This window comes from Equus caballus, chromosome X (genome assembly GCF_041296265.1).
Source record: "Equus caballus isolate H_3958 breed thoroughbred chromosome X, TB-T2T, whole genome shotgun sequence".
NCBI lineage: Eukaryota > Metazoa > Chordata > Mammalia > Perissodactyla > Equidae > Equus > Equus caballus.
In genome coordinates, this window is record NC_091715.1 from 31,692 (window position 1) to 52,235 (window position 20,544).

Consider the following 20,544-nt stretch of genomic DNA (forward strand, 5'->3'; position numbering starts at 1 on the left):
GGCCGCCTCTCCCTCTTCCGGCCGCGGACCCTCCCCTCCCCGTCGTGGGCCCCAGGTGAGTGACCGCTCGCGTCCCCGGCGGGCGTGGCCGTGAGGCTCCGGGGACGCGCGCCCGGCGCTGCCCGCCGGGGAGGGGGCTGGAGAGACGGCGGGAAGCCCGGTGGGGCCGGCGCCTGTGCCGGGAGCTCCCGGAGCGCAGCCTGCACGTGGGCCGCGCCGCGGAGTCGGAGTCTGCGCGCCCCCGTCGACCCCGGCCGACTCGATTCGTTGTCCAGACAGAAAGCGAACGCGAGTTCCCACTCCGACGGGTCGCTGCCCCCGAAGGGCGCGTCTGGCCCTGAGGCCGGCGCCGCCGTGGGCCCCTGTCCTGACTGCAGCGCCCGTGTCGTGACTGCGCTCCGCGCGGCGGGGTGGAATCCGGGGCCGCCCGTGCGGGTCCGCGCCCTCCAGCAGCCATCCCGGGACTGCGCCCCTCGCTGGCGCCCCTGGGCCGAGGCCGCGCCCCTTACAGACGAGGAGGCCGAGGTGGGTCTGCACCGACCGGCGCCTCGTACCAGGAGCCGCATCTCCACGGCCACGGCACTGCCCACGGTGTAACCGTTTGCGCTGGTCCCGGGACCAGGCTGGAGGACGAGGTCAGGGCGGACCGACACCCCCTGAGCCCGCATTCGTGGCGGCCAGCAGGCTGGGGTTCAGGGACGTTCTGGGGGTCTGGAGGGGCCCTTCGCTGTGGGGAGGACTCCTCGTGGGGCTGCGGCAGCACGTCACCCTTCGTGTTCCTCGGATCCCCCGGGGACCCCGCGTCGGCTCGGGCTCTGCACCAGACGGGACCTGCGAGGTGGCCGCCGGCGCTGCACCGGCTTCCTGGACCAGAGACGCAGCAGGAGCAGTGGGCGGCCCGGCGCGACCAGGACAAGCCCGTGACAGGTCCAGTGACGGCAGGTGGACCCCCGGGAGGTTCGTGGCAGGTGGGCTTCTGAAGGGGCAGGGTGGCCTCACCCCCGGGTCTGGGGTCAGCGGGGGCACGCAGAGGGTGTCACCTCCGTGGTTCCATGAGAGCAGGTGCCACCGAGGAGGGGCCCTGCCGCCCGCTCCCCTCCACGCTGGGAGGCAGCTCTGAAGTCCAAAGTGTTGGAAAAAGTTCTCTGTAAAGTTCTGAATAAGAATGGCAACAACCTCTCCTAGAATCACCTCGTAGTTAATTCCTGCAAATTTTAGTGTATCTTAAAGCCAAGCAAAAATAACTTGCTTATAAGCAGGACAGACTGGGAGTCTCTACTCAGACATCAAGGCAGGTCCTTCCTCGGAAAAGGTGAGCGGACACGAGCAGCTCTCCCTCCCGCAGGTTGGACATCCAAGAGCCAGGTGCAGGCAGGGCTGGATCCTCCTGAGGCCTCCCTCCTTGGTGTGTAGACGTGTCTCCTCCCCGTGTCCTCACGTGGTCGTCCCTCTGTGCGTGTCTGCGTCCTCATCTCCTCTTCTCATAAGGACCCCAGTCCTGTTGCCTCAGGATCCACCCTCATGACCTCATTTCACCTCCATCCCCTCCTTAAAGACCCGTCTCCAAACACAGCCCCATCCTGAGGTCCTGGGGTCAGGACTCCAATATGTGAATTTGGGGGGTGACACGGCTCAACCCAGAACAGGCTCGCAGCCTTTCCCGGCCTAGAGACGTTTCTGTTACGGGCGAGGGCACAGAGTGGGGCAGGTGGGCTTCACGGTCGTGAAATCAGCCACGTGTGGTAGGCAGGACCGCTGTCCCCCAACAGTGCCCCCTCCGTCCTCCGACACCAAGACCCAGTGCGCCGAGCGGGAGCCCCCGGGCTCGCATGGCAGCGCTGATGAGAAGTGCGAGCCTGAAAGAGTCTCACGTCTTCAAACACGAGCAGCTCTTTCAGCTTCCTCAGCAGTCTTCTTGGTCCTTTCTCAGCTGGGAAGGAAAGAGCCTGGGGAAAGCCAGCAGCGCGTGGTTGTCGTGGGTCACTGTCTGGGCCGGGACACCCTGGGTGAGAGCCACAGCAAACGTCATGACTTCTCTCCGATCGCCGCGCTTTATTGGAGGAGCTACGCCTCACTTCTTTCTCCTGCCATGAAATGCCCGCTCCAGTTGCAACTGGTCGTCATCCACTTTTATAAAATGTTTCTGTTTTTCTGCTAATAGACTATCTGCTTGTGTGTTTTTCCATTAATACCACGTCTTGTACCTGCTGGTCTGATCTCCCCTCTCCTCCCGCAGTAAATGCCTTTCTGTTGCACTAAAGTTTGACCGTGATAAAATCATTAGAGGCATTTTTAATTTTTATGACTTATTCGTAAAGCTGAAAACCAAAGTTAGACACACACACACGCATGCACTTCACATACATTTCCAGATGACGTGTACATTACTGTACAAATGCAGAGCAACTATACTGACAGCACATCTGTGTTTTCCTGGCGACGGGGAGGGCGGGCGAGAGCTCTGGGCACAAGGATGATTCCTTATCTTGACGGTGGGAACCGTGTCACAATGAGCACGTATTTGAAAACGTATCAAATTGAACTCTATAAACATGTGCGTTGTATTGTGTGAATTATCCCTCAATGAAGCTGTTAAAATAACCCAGAGTTTTGGCTAATGATGCATCACGGCCTCCGCGGCCCAATGAGAAGCAGGCTTTTGATCGCTCCTGTCTTCGTAACTTAGAGCAAGCACAGCATTGGTCCCAGTTCTGTACCATTTGATGTCGCTGGGGTTGCTTTTAGCTGCAACCTGTCAGTTGGCTCTGGGTGTTGTGAGCTTGCTGTCAGCACAAACCCACTGTCCTTGCAGTGAAGCTGAACCGGGCCGTCTGAGGATCAGAGCAGGCTGGCTGGTTGGCAGGGAGGGAAGGACACGCCAATCACGTTCCACAAGGGGAATCGGCTAAATACACGGATTTGGAGAGGACGCGCTCAGAGCACATCCCAGGGGTGGGAGCCCTTCACTGACACGAGACACCGTGTGGGCAAAGGTGGGACAAGACGGACCATCTCCCACGGTCCCCGCCTTCGGAGCACGTCGGTTAAAGGAGAATTTGTGAGAGCAGCTGGGGACAGTAACGGCTGCCGAGCTGCCAGGCGCTGGCAAAGCCCTAAGAAAGGAAGGGTTCCAGCCAGTGAGTCACAAATCCCTGTGAAAGCTTCCCGTTATTTGTTTCAACAACACTGAAAGACAAGCTAATCCAATTGTCAGCTGACAGACGACCAACCTTTTGTGCAATATTTGGGCATGTAATTGGGAAGGAATTGACAGAATGAGTGACACTTTCATGACAAAACTTCCACCCATCTAAACAAGGTGTCTCTGTGCTGACATCTAAAGGCAGACACTGGGGAGAGAAGCAGCTGTTGCCCCTTTTCTCTTCCCAGCAATAAGTCGTGCTTGTCCTTGAATACACGTGGGAAAAAAGGAAAAGTTGCATTCATTCTATTAAAAGATGCAGTTCTAATAAATTTTTATTTTTGTGTAATCATTATAAAAATGTGTAATCAAATATATATTCTGTCTTAATGAGTTGTAACACTCATAATGTAGAAAAAGATGTAACCCTTAGAGCTGTATGATCATAGTAAGTAAAACAAATTTTTAATTGTAAGTATGGATGTGGTAGAATGATCAATAAAAGACAGGCGTAAAAGTCTGTTGCATTGAAACAGCATTCTCTGGGTGATGTGGAATGAAAATAGCATTTCAAATAGGAAAAGAAGAGCAGGAAGCCCGTTTGAAAGGCTCTGTCCCGTGTGACCCCACAGGGGACGTGCTGGAAGGGACGAGCTAGGGGACAGTGACAGGACCAGTGTCGGGGGGAGGGTGGACAGACACAGCACGGGGGCTTCAGGGCAGTGAAAATCCTCTGCACGACCCGCAGCGGGGGACACACGTCATTACGAGTCTGTCCAAACCCACACACCGGCCGGCACCAACGTGAACCCTCACGGAAGCCGTGGGCTCAGTTAGTAACGTTGTGTCCATGTTGGCTGGTTGGTTGTTATCAGTGGACCACATGGTGCAAGATGCTCATCCTGGGGGAAATTGGGCGCGGGGGTGGCTAGAGAGTGAAGGGAACTCTGCTTACGGTGAAAGTGAACACAGGAAAACCTCATTTAAAATGAAGTCACGAGGCCAGAAGGGGGAGGTCGCCTGCGGTACCGTCCAGGTCAGTTACGGGCGAGATGGTGAGTGACCGACCCCGACAGAAAGCCGTTGTCGGCGGGGAGAATCATCAGTTACAGAGCCCACAGGGGAAGTGTGCCTGCACCCCAAACAGAGCCGACGGCCCCAGCCACCCAGCCAGGGAGGACCTGCCACCCTGCAGTCAGCTCGTCCCAGTGACGGTCGTTGGAACCGCCCCTCGCGCCCCCTCTTCCTCCCGGTGCAGCAGCCTGCCCTCCCGGCTGCTGGTTTGTCCACGGCCCGCCGTGCTGCGCAGGCCCCTAGGGCGGTTCTCTGGCTATTCCCGAGAGAACTCATTTTGCTGGTAAAATCACTGGCTGTTATATTTTGAAGGTTGACACACGTGGTGTCCAGAGTGGGATCTGAAGGAGGCGAGCCCGAGTGGTGGCGGCCCCAGCATGAGCCCCTGGCGCTCGTGACCTCCCTGAGTCACCGCCAGCTTTCGGGGAGGCTCTTCACTCCGTGCTGAGCCCTCACCCCCGTGCTCTGAGCTCTCCGCTTTATTCAGGAAGGAGGGCGGGTTTCCTGTCAGCAAGGGCTTAGAGCCCCTCAGGAGGAGGTCGTCCTGGGCGCCAACCCCACAGAGGAGGCCTTGGTCCTCTCAGGGCGGGCTGGGGCCCCTCCCGCGAGCGCTCGCTGTCTCCTGAGGCCTGGGTGGCAAGGCTGCCTTTGGGGATCAAGCTAGTGGGGATTTCCTTTTGGTTGCGGATTCTTCCCAGAACCAACTGGAGTTTTCAGGAGATCGGAAAAGGGGTCCCAGGCACCTAAATGCTCTGAGGAAACCCTCCTCAGGGACCCCGGCCGGGTCCACGTTGAGAGCTGTGGCCCGACACGCACGTCTGTGACTAAGTGGCAAACTGACGGAGACAGACTGCAATGACATCGGCCGTCCAAAGAGAAACTTGAGTCTGTTCGTGACCAGACCTTGTGCCACGTTGACAGACTGAACTACGTAACAGAGCACACGCTTGTTCTAGAAAGTAGGAAACGGACGTAGAAACTGGCCTGTTCACCATCGCCGACTTCTTAGTTTTCACTAGGAATCAAGGATTCCAAGGGGTAAGAATCCTAATTAACACGTGAGATTAAAGCTACGAGACGCAAGGAAAGTGGACGTGTATTTTTGGTTAGGAAAATAAGATATGACGTATGGAGATGCATTTCTGTTGAAGAAAAGGAAAGTAAGTTTGTCCTGAAGTGAAATTGTTGCCAGAAGAAGAAAGGAAAGGGCAGGACGGACTCTGAACGTGGAGAGAAAGCTGAGCAGGCTCCTGAAACAGGAATCTCCGGAAAGAAATTTTACATGTGATCAAGCTGGATGAGATTAAACAGAATTGCTATACGTGTTTTAAATTAAGCTTTAACAGTGTACTTACGTAAAACTGTACCTTTAATTTTCTTTCGTCTGTTAAAATGACAAAGTTTGCTTGGGCTGTTGATCTGCTCCTGCTGAGAGATTGTGGAAATAATTTCCTGTGCTTTATGTTAAAAGCGGAATCTTTTCTACTAAAGAGCTAAGGTTTCTGCAGCTGTGTAACCGTCTGTATTTGTCTTTGAAATCTCTTTCCCACTTCGGTTAACAGGATAATTAATAGTTGTTTCAAAATGTTCTGTGGTCCTGTCTGATCAAGAGTTCAAAACTTTTTGATATTTTTTAACAAAGTTCCCCAAAATCACGTTCTAAATAAGGTGTTTTTGACCTGGAAGTAACTTTGGGAGTTTCCAGAGGCCCCTGGACCTTCTCAACGGCTTTGTTCTCCCTTCTAACAAAAAGGGAGAATTGGGCTTATTTGATATGTCAAACCACATGGAAAGTACTGTCCAATAAATGATAAACCTTGTTAGCTTATATTGTATAGGTGAACACCCTTAAAACAAATATTCTAGAGATTGTATGAGAATTCCTGAAGTTCTGGTGTGTCCTGCTATAATGTTATCAGCCATAATTCTCAAATATGTCACAAAAAGGATTAAATTTACTTGTCCATCACATTCTAACAAACCTTCATCAGATTTTTAACTGTTGTTCAGTCTTTTGTCACTTATAACAGTTATTGTTTTGCTCTAGTGCTTTTGCAGGTATCTTTTATCTTCAGAGAAATGCACGGAAAAGATGCTGATAAAGACTATGGAAGGCAAGCTTTTGGCAACTTTAAGGTCGTCACACTGGGCGGAATTTAAGGAGACCGTTTTCCTCTCTTCTTTGGGAAAATGTGTCTTTACCACAGGGTTAAACATTTACGTTTTCCTCCCGACTTGATCCCTGCAGAGTTTGGAAACTCTTAAGAATTCTTTCCACAACACTAAGTGTTTGCATGAGTTTAGTAAGAGTCTGTTCTGCTTATCACAGGATACAGTTAGAAACATTCGCTGTACTAACAGGGCTTCGACTGGAATGTCGAGGAGCCGACCGCAGAAATCAAGGACGAGGCAGGAGAGAGGGATGGTGTGGGGGGAACCCGGGCACCCAACCTGGAGGAGAAGCTAAAGATCCAGAATAAACCGGCACAATGACGACGGACCCAGCGCTCAGGGGCTGTGAAAGCTGGTGGGCTCTCAGACGACCGTTCTGTTCTGTGCTCCCGCCCCACACGTCCCGTCAGCGGGAACTTGAAAGCCGTCCAGCCCGGCCCGGAGCTCTCACCGTCGTCCCCTTTCCAACCTTCTGCCTCGTCCGTCACAGAGGCCTCGTCTACCTGCAGAGTCGCTCCCCACCCCCAACCTGAAGAGACCACCAGAGACACGGGACGCTTGACCCCGCGGTGGGCTTGGAGTGAGCACGGGCCTGTCGCTCGTGGAACGGTCTCTCCGTCCCTGGAGGCATAAACCCCCAGGAGGAGTTGGACATCGGCTGGGGAGGGCACGTCTCTGCCTGGGCTCCGAGCCCACCAGGAGCGGGGCTGCTGCGGGGCTGCCTAGCGTGGTGGGACGGGGGTGGGGGTGCCGGGCGGACCCCAAGGGAGAAAGGAAGAGAGTCCCGACTCCGTTCTCGGGTAAGGGGCAGACAAGGCACGGCTCTGACTAAATGACTCCCGCAGGCTCCACCTGGTTCTCGAGGCCGAGGAAAGAGGGAATGGAGCATCTTTACCAAGAGGAGGCAGCTCAGACCACGGCACCCTTAGGAGCGGCCCTGGGCTCAGGGTCAGCCGGGCCCCCTCAGCCCCCACAGGCATCGTCACAGGGTGGACGGGGGGCTGTGAGCCGCGGTGGTGGCTGCCCTCCTCGCCACTCGAGAGCATTTGGATGGTGTCCAAAAATGTGGAGCTACAGCCTCAGGAACTTTCATAGCAGACACGGGCTGACACCTGATATGTGCGACTACTGTCCGTGTAGACGCTCACACAGTGCCCTGATGTGGTGGCTGTTTGCCCGTGTAGACGCTCACACAGTGCCCTGATGTGGTGGCTGTTTACCCGTGTAGACGCTCACACAGTGCCCTGACGTGACTGTTGGCCCATGTAGATGCTCACAGGCCCCCTGCCCCTGCGCCTGCCCTCTAGGGTGGAACATCCACATGCACTCCAGGCCCACGTTGGGGTGATACGGACCCTGATATCAGTTTCTCTCCATTAAACCCAGAATACATGGGGTTAAAACCAAAACACTAATTCCCTGCTTACTCCCTGGCTTCCTGGCTCCAGAATCCGCTATCCTCCATGGAGACAGACACCGCCAAGGACAAGCACCTGGACTATCTCCTCCCTGAAAGAGATACAAGCTGCTGGGAGAGCTGCTGACCAGCCAGGCCACGGGCTCCCTCCTCTCTGCCAGTGTCTCAAGGCCAAAGACAGGCCGGTGGGAAAGCTCCAACCAGCAGGCTATATGCTTCCCTTCCCCTACCGAAAACCCCAAATAAAAACCCTTCCTTTTAGCTTTTGGGGGAGTTTGGGATTTCAGCGTTAGCTGCCCTCTCTCCTTACTCAGTGCTGTGCAATAATAAAATTCCTCCTTTCTTCCACCACCCCCGGTGTCAGAGATTGGCTTGCTACAAAAACGGATGAGTGAACTCACTTCAGGTTCCACATCAGGGGCTGAGGGGTGGACAGCCGGGCGCTGGGGCTCCTGACGGGCACAGGACTCTGAGCAGAGTGGACAGCCCCACGGCAGGTCCTCATCCCGTGTCAGCCTTGCTGTCGCCTCTGTGTGGGAGAGATGTCCCTTGGCCCTCAGCGCCACAGGATGCGCCACGTGCACAGGGGTCCCATGGACAGCAAGCCGCCCAACACGGACAAGGGGCGGCCAGGCCGCTGGCGACTCCCTGGCAGGAACCAAGGAGTGGAAGGGGCAAGGGCCGTGACCAAGGTCAGAGGGCAGGGAGGGGTGGGGGGGGAGCTGTTCCAGTGTTTGGGACCAACGTCTCAGGGAATGAAATGGGGCGGGATTGGATGGACGGTGATGGAAGAGGACAGTGGTGGGACTGGGGGCTCCCAGGATGAATCCGAGGAATGGGGGAGCCAGAGGGAAGGACGCCCACGGTGGGGTCAGGGCCCAGAGGGAGGCGGTGGGGCCGGTGGAGGAGGGGTCTCTGGGCGGGGAGGAGGGAGGTAGCGGGGCGCGTGGAAGAGGGGTCTCTGGGCCGGGAGGAGGGAGGCGGTGGGGCCGGTGGAGGAGGGGCCTGTGGGCGGGGAGGAGGGAGGAGGGGTGCCGGTGGAGGAGGGGTCTCTGGGCGGGGAGGAGGGAGGTAGCGGGGCGCGTGGAAGAGGGGTCTCTGGGCCGGGAGGAGGGAGGCGGTGGGGCCGGTGGAGGAGGGGCCTGTGGGCGGGGAAGAGGGAGGCGGTGGGGAGGGGCCTGTGGGCCGGGCTGTGTCCCGCCGGAGGCAGCGCTGCTCCTTCCGGGGCCCGGGGGGACCGGTTCTGCAGCCTCCTCCATCCTGTGGCGCTTGCATTCCGTGACCCGATTCCCCGGCTGCAGCCCCTCCTCCACCTAAAGCCGCGGTGGCCGCCGGCGCCGCATCACACAGTCCCTGATTCCCCCTCCGCCCTGGGCCCGTGCGTGGCCCTTGTGGCTGCCGCGCCCGCCCTGGGGACGCAGGGGACGCCCCGACTTTAAGTGCCGCTGTCCTGCAGCCTCGATTCCCGTCTGTGGTGCAACCCACGTCCTCCCCGGTTTGGGGCATTTGCACAGTTTGGGCCGTGGTCCTGCGTCTCAGAGGCAGGAGAGAAGGGCTGGGGGAGGCTTGAGCGCGGGACGACCAGTGGACGGCAGTCAGAGCCTGGGCAAGGGGCGGGGTCTAGTCTGCAGGCAGCGGTACCCCGGATGGGGGTGCGGGGGTGGGTGTCAAGGTCGCAGGAGTTCCGGGCCCGTTTTACAGACCTCACCTGGGGTCTGGGCTGTGGAGGGACACGGGGAGAACGGGGCCAGGGAGGGGCTGCGGGGGGAGCTAGGTCTTGATGGAGGAAGGAGGGAGGGAAACTGAGGAAGGTGGGAGGGAGGAGGAGGGAGGGAGCCGAGGGACCTGAGTCGGGAGGAGGGAAAGCGAAGCCATGGGACGCGGTGGCACTGAGTGGACGTCCGCGTAGACAACCGCTGGCCCCGAGGCCACCTGTGGCCAGTGACCGAGGGAGGCAGGGAGCTGCCGGAACAGAGCAGAGAGGCCGCCATGGAGCATCCGGCCCACGTGCTGGCCCCAGGCAGCCCTCTGAGCCGCCTGTCCACTCGGGTCCCGACCGGTCTGCAGCCAGCGCGGGAGAGGCGGCGCACGGGCTCCTTGTGAGAGGACGGAGCAGATGGGGGGAGGGGGCGCGGGACTGACCCTCCCGGGCTCGTGGTCACCCGGGCGTCAGGGCCGGGGTGGGCGTGTCCGCAGGTGTGCACGTGCCTGGACACGCCCTTCCACCCTCGGGGGCCGACACACCCAGGTCAGGGCCAGGCCAAGCGCCGCTCGGGGCTGGGAGGGCCGGACGCTGCAGGAGAGCCCGCAGGGCAGCCCGCTGGCCGAGCGCTCAGAGGTCACGCGCGGGCGCCTGGAGGTGACGCAGCCGGAGCTCGAGGACGGTTTGGTTTGCTGCGGACCCAGGTCCGGAGTGACCGCAAGGGTGGACTGCGGCCAGAGCGCCGCCAGACAGTCAGGTCATTGTCACATCCCCGTTCGCTGACCACCGACTCGCTGGTCACACTCAGGCCGTCCTGACGTCCCGTCCTCTGACCTCTGACCCCGTGTCCCACTCAGGCCGTGCTGAGGTTCCCGTCCTCTGACCTCTGACCCCGTGTCCCACTCGGGCCGTCCTGAGGTCCCCGTCCTCTGACCTCTGACCCCGTGTCCCACTCGGGCCGTCCTGAGGTCCCCGTCCTCTGACCTCTGACCCCGTGTCCCACTCGGGCAGTCCTGAGGTCCCCGTCCTCTGACCTCTGACCCCGTGTCCCACTCGGGCCGTCCTGAGGTCCCCGTCCTCTGACCTCTGACCCCGTGTCCCACTCGGGCCGTGCTGAGGTCCCGGCGAGGGCCGGGTTCCCGGCGCGCGGTCCCGCCCTGGCGCTGGGCGCCGTCTGGGCGGAGCCGATGTCCGGATGCGGCTGCCCCCGCGGGAGGCCGTCCCCGCCCCCAATCGCGGCGCCGCCAGTGTTTTCGGAAGCGCGAGCGCCGCCCGGGAGCGGAGGACGAGGCGGGAGCTGCTGCGGAGAGACTGCTGCGCGGTGTGAGCGCCCCTCCGTCTGTCCGTCTGTCCGAGTGCAGGGTCCCGGGAGGCCGGGCCCGCGTGGGGCGGGGGCGTCCCCGGTTCCTCCTGCCCCCGGGGCGCCGCGGAGGGCGGGGACCCCGTGGGCGCAGAACCGGGGGCGCCGTGTCGGGGCTGCGGCTCGCGGGGTGGACAACCCCCGCCCGTCTGTGCCGCCGGCCGCGTGGGCGGGAGGCCGGGCTGACCGGGTCGGTCCGTCCTCACCCGCTGGGCCGGCCGCGGGGTCGGGGTCGGGGGTGGGGGAGGGGAGCCCGCGGGGTCGGGGTCGGGGTCGGGGAGCCCGCGGGGTCGGGGGAGGGGGAGGGGAGCCCGCGGGGTCGGGGGAGGGGGAGGGGAGCCCGCGGGGTCGGGGGAGGGGGAGGGGAGCCCGGGGGTCGGGGGAGGGGGAGGGGAGGCCGCGGGGTCGGGGGAGGGGAGCCCGGGCGTCGGGGTCGGGGGAGGGGAGCCCGGGGGTCGGGGGAGGGGGAGGGGAGGCCGCGGGGTCGGGGGAGGGGAGCCCGGGGGTCGGGGGAGGGGAGCCCGCGGGGTCGGGGTCGGGGGAGGGGAGCCCGGGGGTCGGGGTCGGGGGAGGGGAGGCCGCGGGGTCGGGGTCGGGGGAGGGGAGCCCGCGGGGTCGGGGTCGGGGGAGGGGAGCCCGGGGGTCGGGGTCGGGGGAGGGGAGCCCGGGGGTCGGGGTCGGGGGAGGGGAGGCCGCGGGGTCGGGGGAGGGGAGCCCGCGGGGTCGGGGTCGGGGGAGGGGAGCCCGGGGGTCGGGGTCGGGGGAGGGGAGGCCGCGGCCCCGGCCAGGGCTGCGCGGGCTGGGCCTGAGCCGTCCTGCGGAAACCGGGCTCCGGGGGCGGGGCGGGGGCGGGGCGGGGCGGGGCGGGGCGGGGCGGGCCCAGGGTCCCCGCCGAGGCGCCGAAGGCCGTGGAGCTGAGCCGGGAGCGGGGCCACCTGGCGGCTCGGGGTCCGCGCTCAGGTGCGGAGACGCACCTGCTCTGGCCCCTGAAACCAGAGACCGGAGGGCAGCGACCCAGCCCTGGCCACCGGGGGTCGGGGGGGGACGGCTGCGGGGGCAGGGCCTGCGCCCCCACGGCGGGCACCATTTTTCTCTGATCATTGGCGAACACAGGACTGTTGCTGTAGAGGGTGGACTGTGACAATGGAGGACTATTACTGTAGAGGGCGAACTCTGATAATTCAGGAGGCCTGTTACTGTGGAGGGGGGACCATGATGACAGACAGAGACGACTATTGTAGTGGGGGAATGTGACGTTAGAGGAGAACATACTGTATGGGGAACTGTGACAGTAGAGGGGAGCTATTACTGTAGAGGGGAACTGTGATAAGAGAGGGGAACTGTGATCATAGAGGTGGACTCTTTCTGTAGAGGGGGATTGTGGCAGTAGATGGGACTCTTACTGTAGAGGGGGGACTACACAATAAAGACAACTCCCCAGCCCAGCTTTGTTAACCTGTGAACAGGTGGGTAAAGGGGTTTCTGTGGAGACAGTAAACCAATGCCAGGGGTGTGGGCGGGGCAGGGGGGCCGGCCTGGGTGGTGGACAGAGGGCCTCTGGACTCCGGCACCCTGAGGCAGCGTCTGCTGGAGGCTGGGGTGCTGTGGTCAGCTCTGGGGTGGAGATGGAGGACGTGGCAGTGGCCGCCCTTGCTCTGAGGCTTGTGGGACAGGCTTTCGTCGTGGCGAGTGCTTTGGGGTCCGGTGCATGGCCTGGAGCCAGGCTGGGAACGGGGTCCATGCGGCCTTGACGGTGGACGGGGGCCGGGGTCTCCTCTAGGTCTCAGGGGAAGGGCCCTCGCAGGAAGCTTCTCGCGGACACGGGGGTGTGAGTGTGTCCCTGACCCTCAGGTGACCTTCGATACTGTCGGGGCCACCGTCCCCGTTGCAAGTGGGGAAACAGAGGCACAGGCTGGAAGCGAGCTTGGGGTCCCAGGGGTCGCAGTGCAGGGCTGGCACGCTTGGCTGGTCTCTCTCTCTGTCTACAGGGTGTTCCAGGCTCCCCTTTTTTCCGCTGTGCAAACCCTGTGTCGTTTCGCAGGTCAGTCGTGCGGGCTCCTCGATGGGCGGGCAGCTGAGCGCACCTGGCGGCGGCGGGAGCCTGCCACGCCCCGTGAACGCGGACTGGATGTCGGCGCTGTGCCCGCGGCTCTGGGACGTGCCCCTGCACCACCTCTCCATCCCGGGTGAGCGGCTCTGTGGCCGGGGGGGGTGCTGGCTGTGGGCTGGGCTGGGCTCCACCAACCACACACGTGTGCACACGCAGGTACACACGAACACGCGCACACACACACACACACACACACACGTGAGCAGCTTCATCTCAGACTCTGGCCTCCGGGGTGGGAGAGGGTGAATTCTGTGGTTTAAGCCCCCAGTTTGTGCTCCTTCGTCACAGCTGCCCCCGGACACTCCCGCCCCGATCACCTCACCACCGAAGGCCCGAGTCCCCGTGTGGGGTGGAGGGTCAGGTGCCGGGCGTGCGGGGACGCGGCGGAGGCAGGCGAGCCCGGCTGGGGTCCCAGCTCAGCATTCGATGCGCCTCGGGACCCTCCTTGCAGCCCTGCCGGCCGGCGGCCACTTCTTCCTGGGGGTCCGGCTCCCTTCACCTCGCCGTCTCTGCCTGCCAGGCCCGGGCTGGGGCGTCCTTCCCGGGCCCAGGTCCCTCCCACCAGGACCACCGGCCACTGGGGCGTCGCGAGGGCACGGAGTTGGGCGCCCGCGGGCGTGTTCATGAACAAGGCCCAGCCGGCGTCAGAGCAGAGACGAGGCCGCCGACCGCACGACCAGACTGAGAGGTGTCGTCCACGCGTGGGAATCCAGAAGACGCTGTTCGTGGCCGAGTCGACCCGTCAGAACAGGAAATGGAAACACCCGCCGTTTACAGAAACAGTAAAATGTGAAATGCATGAGGCAAGTGGGACGATTTGCCGGCTGCAGATGAAGGAAAACGGAGCCTCCGGTCGGGAGTCGGGACGAGGATGCGACGGAACGAACGAGAGATGCACCTCCAGGTCGACAGAATGGCCCCTTCCCGCCCGTCCGCCGGGACGAAGGCGGTGCCGGCGTCAGAGCGTCTGAGAAGGGAGAGCAGGACGGGCTCTGATGTGCTCAGTGGTGACGTGCAGATTTCACACGCAGATGACACGGGGCGTTTGTAAAGCTCCCCTCACCGTCCAGACCCGCTGTCGGTGACGCTCCAGGTCGGTGGATCCGAACATTGAATTCAAAAGTGGCTACAACTCTGAGAATGTAACGTCTTATAAACGAGGAGGCGTTTCACGTCTGCGCACACAGGGTTCCCTCGACGGTGAAGAGGCTCCAGGTGGCTAATAATGTGGAGGGGGGATCAGGCGAGATGCCGTCTCATGTTTTACAGGGAGACGTGTCACAGAATGTTCAAAGATTTAAGTGAAACATAAACCACAAAGTTCTGTCGGAAGAGACAGGTAAACAGGCCCAGATACTAGCTTTTCTGAGGAAAACCCCAAGCGCAGGAGCTGGGGAGGAAAAGGCGGGCAGACTCGACTCCTAAACAGACATTGAGGTCTCCCCTCATTAAGAAACTTAAACGCTGAGGACAGTAAACCCCGTAACGGAGCCGAACAGCGTCCTCAAGATGTCGCCACGTCCTCGTCCCCGCGCGGCAGGCAGGACACGGCCCCAAAGACGCCCGCACCCTCGTCCCCGGAAGCTGTGGATACGTTTGTCTCATGACAAAAGGGTCTTTGCAGAAGTTGGTTCCTTCAGGGTCTTGAGGTGGGGGATCTCTTTGGATTATCTGGGGCTCAGTGTGGCATCGAGGGTCCTCGTGGGAGGGAGGCAGGAGGGTCACAGAGGAGGCAGGAGGAAGATTCTGTGCTGCAGGCTGTGCAGAAGGAAGGGCCCGAGCCCAGGAGGCGGCCCCCAAAACGCTGGAGAAGACAGGAGACAGTCCTCTCAGACCCCCCGGAAGGAACCTGCCGGGCCCACACTTAGACTTCAGACCGTGTCCGATTTCTGGCCTCTGGAACGGGTAACACGTCTCTGTTGTTTGAAGCTGCCTAGTTTGTGGGGCTTTGTTACAGGGGCCCCAGGACCCTTGCACAGCCACCCAGACGGTGGATCCTGCATGGTGAGTCCCTCCTGGGGCACTGCCTCACCTGAGGGTGCTCCTCTCGCGTCCTTCCCAGAGGCCACCTGCCCCCACGAGGGGATGCAGAGGATGGAGCCCCCGGGACGGGCGCCTCCCTCTGCCCTCGCCCTGGCTCTTCCCAGAGCAATCCCCACTGTCCCCCATGTGCCGATCTCGTCCCAGGACACCCAGCCCATGAGGAACCAGAAAACCACATCCACACGCACGTCACGCACAACAGGCCAGGGCTGCTGTGTCCACATGGGGAGGGTTAGGAATTGGCCAATGGCATGTGCTCCCCAGCAGAAAGCCGCCGAGCCGGACGGACGATTCTGAGGAGAAACCCTGACGACTGGGACATCACGGGGGGTGGCCCATGGGATGAACTCAGTGACGCAGCGTCCAGAGCGACCAGCAAAGCTGGGAGTGTCGGTGCCAAGGGGCCTGGGGGGCGGCCGCAGGGTCCCCTCCGGTGGGAGAGACTCGGGATGCCGGCAGAGGGCTGAGGGCTGCACACTGGGCTCCTCCCGCGCCCCCACAGTCTACTTCAAGGCTCCGTCTGCAAGGGGGGCTCCGTGGGTGTGCAAACCACACGCACCCACGTGCTCACAGCGAGGCTGCCTCCATGGGAGACGCCAGCCCTCACGCCCGGGATGCTGTCAGGTGCACACGCGGCCACGTCACCGCGGTGGACACGGGCGTTAGAACAGATGAAGGCTCCGGACTGACTGCTGCACAAAACGCGAGTAATGTGTGAGTGAAACAGCAGAGAAAAACCTGCGTGATTCGGTCCTGTTTGAAGTATCTGAGAAAGAATAGATAACAAAGTAAAATGGGTCATCCCCATGTATAAATGGACCCATATATATCATATTTAAAATATATAAATATGTAACACATAAAAAACATATAATGACAATGACAATAGAGGATTTTAATGTTTTTACTTGTCTATATTTTCCTCATTTTTCTGCAATTAACATGAGTTCCCAGGTGTGTGACTGTCCTGGGGCGGCTGTGACAAATGATCACAAGCTGGGAGCTTAAACTCCCGGGATCCGTCCTCCCCCGTCCTGGAGCCCAGAGTCTGAGGTCAAGGGTCGCAGGGCTGCGCTCCCTCCGGAGGCTCCTGGGGAGGGTCCCTCCTGCCTCTTCCAGCGTCCGGGGCTCCAGGGTCCCTGGGCTGGTGGCCGCCTCCCTCCCGTCTCTGCCTCCGTCCTCACGGGGCTGCTCCTCTGCGTCTGCGTCTCCTCTTCTGTCTCTGAGAAGGACGCTGTCCTTGGATTCAGGGCCGCCCCCTCCAGGAAGCCCTCCTCTCCAGCCTTGATTCAGGGCCGCCTCCTCCAGGAAGCCCTCCTCTCCATCCTTGGATTCAGGGCCGCCTCCTCCAGGAAGCCCTCCTCTCCAGCCTTGATTCAGGGCCGCCTCCTCCAGGAAGCCCTGCTCTCCATCCTTCCCTTCATCACCCATGCAAAGACTCTGTTTCCACACAGGTCCTGGGAGTGGGTTTGGCGGCCGTCACCCACCCCCTGTGTGCACCGTCCCCGTGTGCGGCTCTGAGCACAGGGGGCAGGAGGGGCTGGTGGGTGACTGTCTCCTTGGTGTCACTGCAGGGAGCCACGACACGATGACCTACTGCCTGAACAAGAGGTCCCCCATTTCCCACAGCCAGTCCTGGCTGCTGCAGCTTCTGGGCAAGCTCCTGCCGTGCGTCACCCGGCCCATGGTGCTCAAGTGGTCCGTCACCCAGGTTAGGGTCTGCACATGTCAAGTGGGCTCCTGAGCAGCGCGCAGCGCCGTCCTGGCTGGGTGGCACCTGTAACCGGGAAGGAGAAATGGAATGGAACACAAACCTCCTCCAGCCCAGAAAGCCCCACCCCCACAGAGGTCAGGGAGAAAGAACGGGGTTCACTAGTGAACAAGGAAGGGACCAGGCGTGATGTGTGTCACAGGCAGCCACTGCAGAGTGCAGAGGCAGACGGAGCTCCACCTCGCACGTAGCTAAGCAGAACACGCGTCCCATCATGTTCTAAGGGAAACAGTCACTGACTTCCCACGTCTTTGTGAAGGACGTGGGTTAACAATTGGGAGCCAAGCCCTCTCGTCCCAGGAGACAGGCGTCTCCTTCCTGGACCGCATGTCAGAGACGCTCCCCACCCTGGAGGACACATTCCTGAGCTGTAGAATGGTCCAGACGCTTGTTCAGATGTGCACATGCTTGAGAAAGTTGGAGAAAAACTTATCCACTACAGGGTTTTTCCACTCGATGCTCCAGGAGACGGAGTGAGGGCACCGTCTCTGCCCGTGTGTTTGGAATTAAGCCTCTCCTTGAATGGGGTCGCCTCACATCCCTCGTCCTCAGCCCTTCCCTCGTGCGGATCGGGGTTTAGGGACGTGAGCAGCTGGGAGGGGGAGGAGAGGAAGGGCCCCCGGAGTCGCTCAGGTGGCCCAGGCTGCGGGGCAGGGGCACCCACTGCTGTGGTCCCGTCACCGTGCACACACGGGCACCAGGGTGTCAGGAAAGGGAGCCAGGTGCTGGCCGGAAGGAAGGCGGGGCCCAAGGGGGACCCGGCCGACCCCAGCCCCCTCCCCCCCCTGCCCGGGCCACGGGCTCCGAGGGGCCGCCCTTCCGGCTCGGCTTGTCCTGCCTGATTGCTGGGCTCCCAGCTGCGGTGTCATCACTGGGGTGGCCGGAACCCGTGTGGGACGTGCAGGGGTGGAGGGCGTGCGCTGGAATGTCAGGGAACCACGTTCCCAATTGTGTCACAACGGCCACCTCAGGCCCCGCGGGATGGGAGCAGGTCACAGCAGCCCGGGGGGGTGCTCACAACGCTGGGTACCTCGGAGCGGGTCCTCGGTGCTGGTGCCTCAGAGCTGGGTCCTCGGAGCGGGTCCCTCGGTGCTGGTGCCTCAGAGCTGGGTCCCTCGGAGCGGGTCCTCGGTGCTGGTGCCTCAGAGCTGGGTCCTCGGAGCGGGTCCCTCGGTGCTGGTGCCTCAGAGCTGGGTCCCTCGGAGCGGGTCCTCGGTGCTGGTGCCTCAGAGCTGGGTCCCTCGGAGCGGGTCCTCGGTGCTGGTGCCTCAGAGCTGGGTCCTCAGAGCGGGTCCCTCGGTGCTGGGTCTCTCGGTGCTGGGAGGCCGGCCCGGGCTGCTGAGCCCAGAGGGGCTTCCCCGGGAGGAGGGGGCGGGCCCTCGCGGGGACATCGGAGAGGGGGGTCAGGGCTGAGGGGCGTTGGCTGCAGGGATGGGGAGGACCGAGCGCCCCGTCCCCGGAGAGCGGCTTCCCCGGTGGAGGACGGGCGCTGCCCGACCCGCGGGGCACCCACACAGCTCGGTCCGACCCGGGGTCAGCGCTGCGGCCCCGGGGTGGCGTCCCGGCCGCACGAGGCGGGTGCGAGTCAGGGTGGGAGCTCCGGCCGTGGCGGCAGAGCTGACGGGCGTCCGTCCGCAGGCGCTGGACGTCACGGAGCAGCTGGACGCGGGCGTGCGCTACCTGGACCTGCGCGTGGCGCACGTGCCCGAGGGCTCCCGGAGGAACCTGCACTTCGTGCACTTCGTCTACACCACGGCGCTGGTGGAGGTACGGCCGGCCGGGGCGTCCCCGCGAGTTCCGCACCAGCCTGCGCGGCTGGGTTCGCACCGCCCCCCGCCCCTCCGGGCCGCTGGGTCCGAGTGAGGTGGGTCCCGACTCGGCCTCCTGCCCGATGGGGCCTCCCGGTCTCCTCCTCGCGGCTGCTCGACGGCGTTTCCAAGGTCTGGCGGCGGCGCTGTGCCGTCTGTCTGGCCTCGGACTCGCGAGCGCCCCCCGCAGCCCCCGGGCCTCGGCGCTGGAGCGGCCTCCGCGGGCGCGCACGCCTCCGTCACCCGCTGCCCACCCGCGCCCGGAGCCTCCAGACTCACCCCTGCACACACAGTGCCGCGTCCACAGCGAGCACGCACACGCACGCACGCACGCAAGTGCAAACGCACGTACGCACGCTTCCCCCCGGAGCGAGGGCAGGCGGCGCGGCTGCGTTCCCCAAGCTTTGTGTGTTTGCTTGTCCGGGACGGGCCATCTGTCGGAGTTTGCGCAGGGACGCCCGCGGGAGCGTCCTTGTCCCCGGGCCCTGACGCGCCCTCCCCCCAGGACACGCTCACCGAGATCTCGGAGTGGCTGGAGAGACACCCGCGCGAGGTGGTCATCCTGGCCTGCAGGGGCTTCGAGGGGCTGACGGAGGAGCTGCACGAGTACCTGGTCGCCTGCGTCAGGAACATCTTCGGGCACATGCTGTGTCCGCGAGGGGTGAGCCGGGGCCGCAGCCTGACCTGACCGGGACGGCGGGTCATCACTGTGTCCCCTTACAGACGCCCGGCGTCTCCCGTCTCTGTCTCTACAGACGCCCGGCGTCTCCCGTCTCTGTCTCTACAGACGCCCGGCGTCTCCCCGTCTCTGTCTCTGCAGACGCCCGGCGTCTCCCCGTCTCTGTCTCTGCAGACGCCCGGCGTCTCCCCGTCTCTGTCTCTGCAGACGCCCGGCGTCTCCCGGTCTCTGTCTCTGCAGACGCCCGGCGTCTCCCCGTCTCTGTCTCTGCAGACGCCCGGCGTCTCCCCGTCTCTGTCTCTGCAGACGCCCGGCGTCTCCCCGTCTCTGTCTCTGCAGACGCCCGGCGTCTCCCCGTCTCTGTCTCTGCAGACGCCCGGCGTCTCCCCGTCTCTGTCTCTGCAGACGCCCGGCGTCTCCCGTCTCTGTCTCTGCAGACGCCCGGCGTCTCCCCGTCTCTGTCTCTGCAGACGCCCGGCGTCTCCCCGTCTCTGTCTCTGCAGACGCCCGGCGTCTCCCCGTCTCTGTCTCTGCAGACGCCCGGCGTCTCCCCGTCTCTGTCTCTGCAGACGCCCGGCGTCTCCCCGTCTCTGTCTCTGCAGACGCCCGGCGTCTCCCCGTCTCTGTCTCTGCAGACGCCCGGCGTCTCCCGTCTCTGTCTCTACAGACGCCCGGCGTCTCCCGTCTCTGTCTCTCACACAGGCCCCTATCTCCCCCTCAGGAGGTGCCGACGCTGCGTCAGCTGTGGGCGCGGGGCCAGCAGGTCCTCCTGTCGTACGAGGACGAGCGCACGCTGAGCCGGCACCGCGAGCTGTGGCCGGGGCTCCCCTACTGGTGGGCCGACCAGGCGAAGCCCACGGAGCTGGTGCGCTACCTGGAGCACATGAAGAGCTGCGGCCGCCCAGGTGGGGCAACGTCCTCGTGTGCTGTGGGCACCAGGCTGCTTTCATACAAACACGGGTGCACACGTGTGTAATATTGGATGTGTACACGCACACGCCTGGCACATATGCATGAGTGCCAACACATGATTGAGATACATGTACACTGCACACATGCGCACACGTGTCCACACACACGCCTCCACGTGCACACACACTGGGTGGAGTCTGGGCAGTGCAGGCTCAGACCCCCGCCGGGTCCTGCCTCAGCTCCGCGTGACGGCCACGTGGATTCGCGGGGCCCCTGTGTCCGTCTGAGGATGCCACCGCCCGGCCCTTTGCTGCGGCTTCTCCTCCCTGGTCTCAGGGTTTGCGAGCTTTTGTA

At 62.4% G+C, this 20,544-nt stretch overlaps 2 protein-coding genes and 2 long non-coding RNA genes across 8 annotated transcripts in view; 2 read left to right on the forward strand and 2 right to left on the reverse strand.

Moving 5' to 3' along the window:
- Positions 1 to 8,156, forward strand: LOC138921914 (uncharacterized). Its single transcript, XR_011434915.1, has 4 exons — positions 1 to 968; positions 1,346 to 1,405; positions 1,931 to 7,336; positions 7,837 to 8,156. It is a non-coding gene; the product is annotated as an uncharacterized lncRNA (long non-coding RNA).
- LOC138921913 (uncharacterized) lies at positions 6,333 to 10,723 on the reverse strand. 2 transcript variants are annotated; one of them, XR_011434914.1, is made up of 4 exons: positions 10,592 to 10,723; positions 9,651 to 9,767; positions 8,207 to 8,334; positions 6,333 to 7,897 (listed from the first exon to the last, which is right to left on the reverse strand). It is a non-coding gene; the product is annotated as an uncharacterized lncRNA (long non-coding RNA). The 2 variants fall into 2 exon arrangements; XR_011434913.1 differs by lacking the exon at positions 10,592 to 10,723 and having other exon boundaries at positions 9,651 to 10,534.
- Positions 10,703 to 20,544, forward strand: part of PLCXD1 (phosphatidylinositol specific phospholipase C X domain containing 1) — a 12,125-nt gene continuing 2,283 nt past the window's right edge. Inside the window, exons 1-6 of one of the 3 annotated variants that reach the window (XM_070257819.1) lie at positions 10,703 to 10,828; positions 12,909 to 13,053; positions 16,595 to 16,731; positions 18,430 to 18,558; positions 19,105 to 19,260; positions 20,000 to 20,183. In XM_070257819.1, the coding sequence (XP_070113920.1) occupies positions 10,703 to 10,828; positions 12,909 to 13,053; positions 16,595 to 16,731; positions 18,430 to 18,558; positions 19,105 to 19,260; positions 20,000 to 20,183 (877 nt within the window). Of the gene's footprint in view, positions 10,829 to 11,750; positions 12,334 to 12,908; positions 13,054 to 13,265; positions 15,924 to 16,594; positions 16,732 to 18,429; positions 18,559 to 19,104; positions 19,261 to 19,999; positions 20,184 to 20,544 lie in introns of those variants that run through there. The other 2 variants (XM_023633896.2, XM_070257820.1) reach the window with 2 other exon arrangements.
- Positions 15,895 to 20,544, reverse strand: part of GTPBP6 (GTP binding protein 6 (putative)) — a 26,403-nt gene continuing 21,753 nt past the window's right edge. Inside the window, exons 11-12 of one of the 2 annotated variants that reach the window (XR_011434896.1) lie at positions 17,822 to 19,283; positions 15,895 to 16,797 (exon numbers count right to left, since the gene is read on the reverse strand). The gene's annotated coding sequence lies outside the window, so the exon portion shown is untranslated. Of the gene's footprint in view, positions 16,798 to 17,809; positions 19,284 to 20,544 lie in introns of both variants that reach the window. The other variant, XR_011434895.1, reaches the window with a different exon arrangement.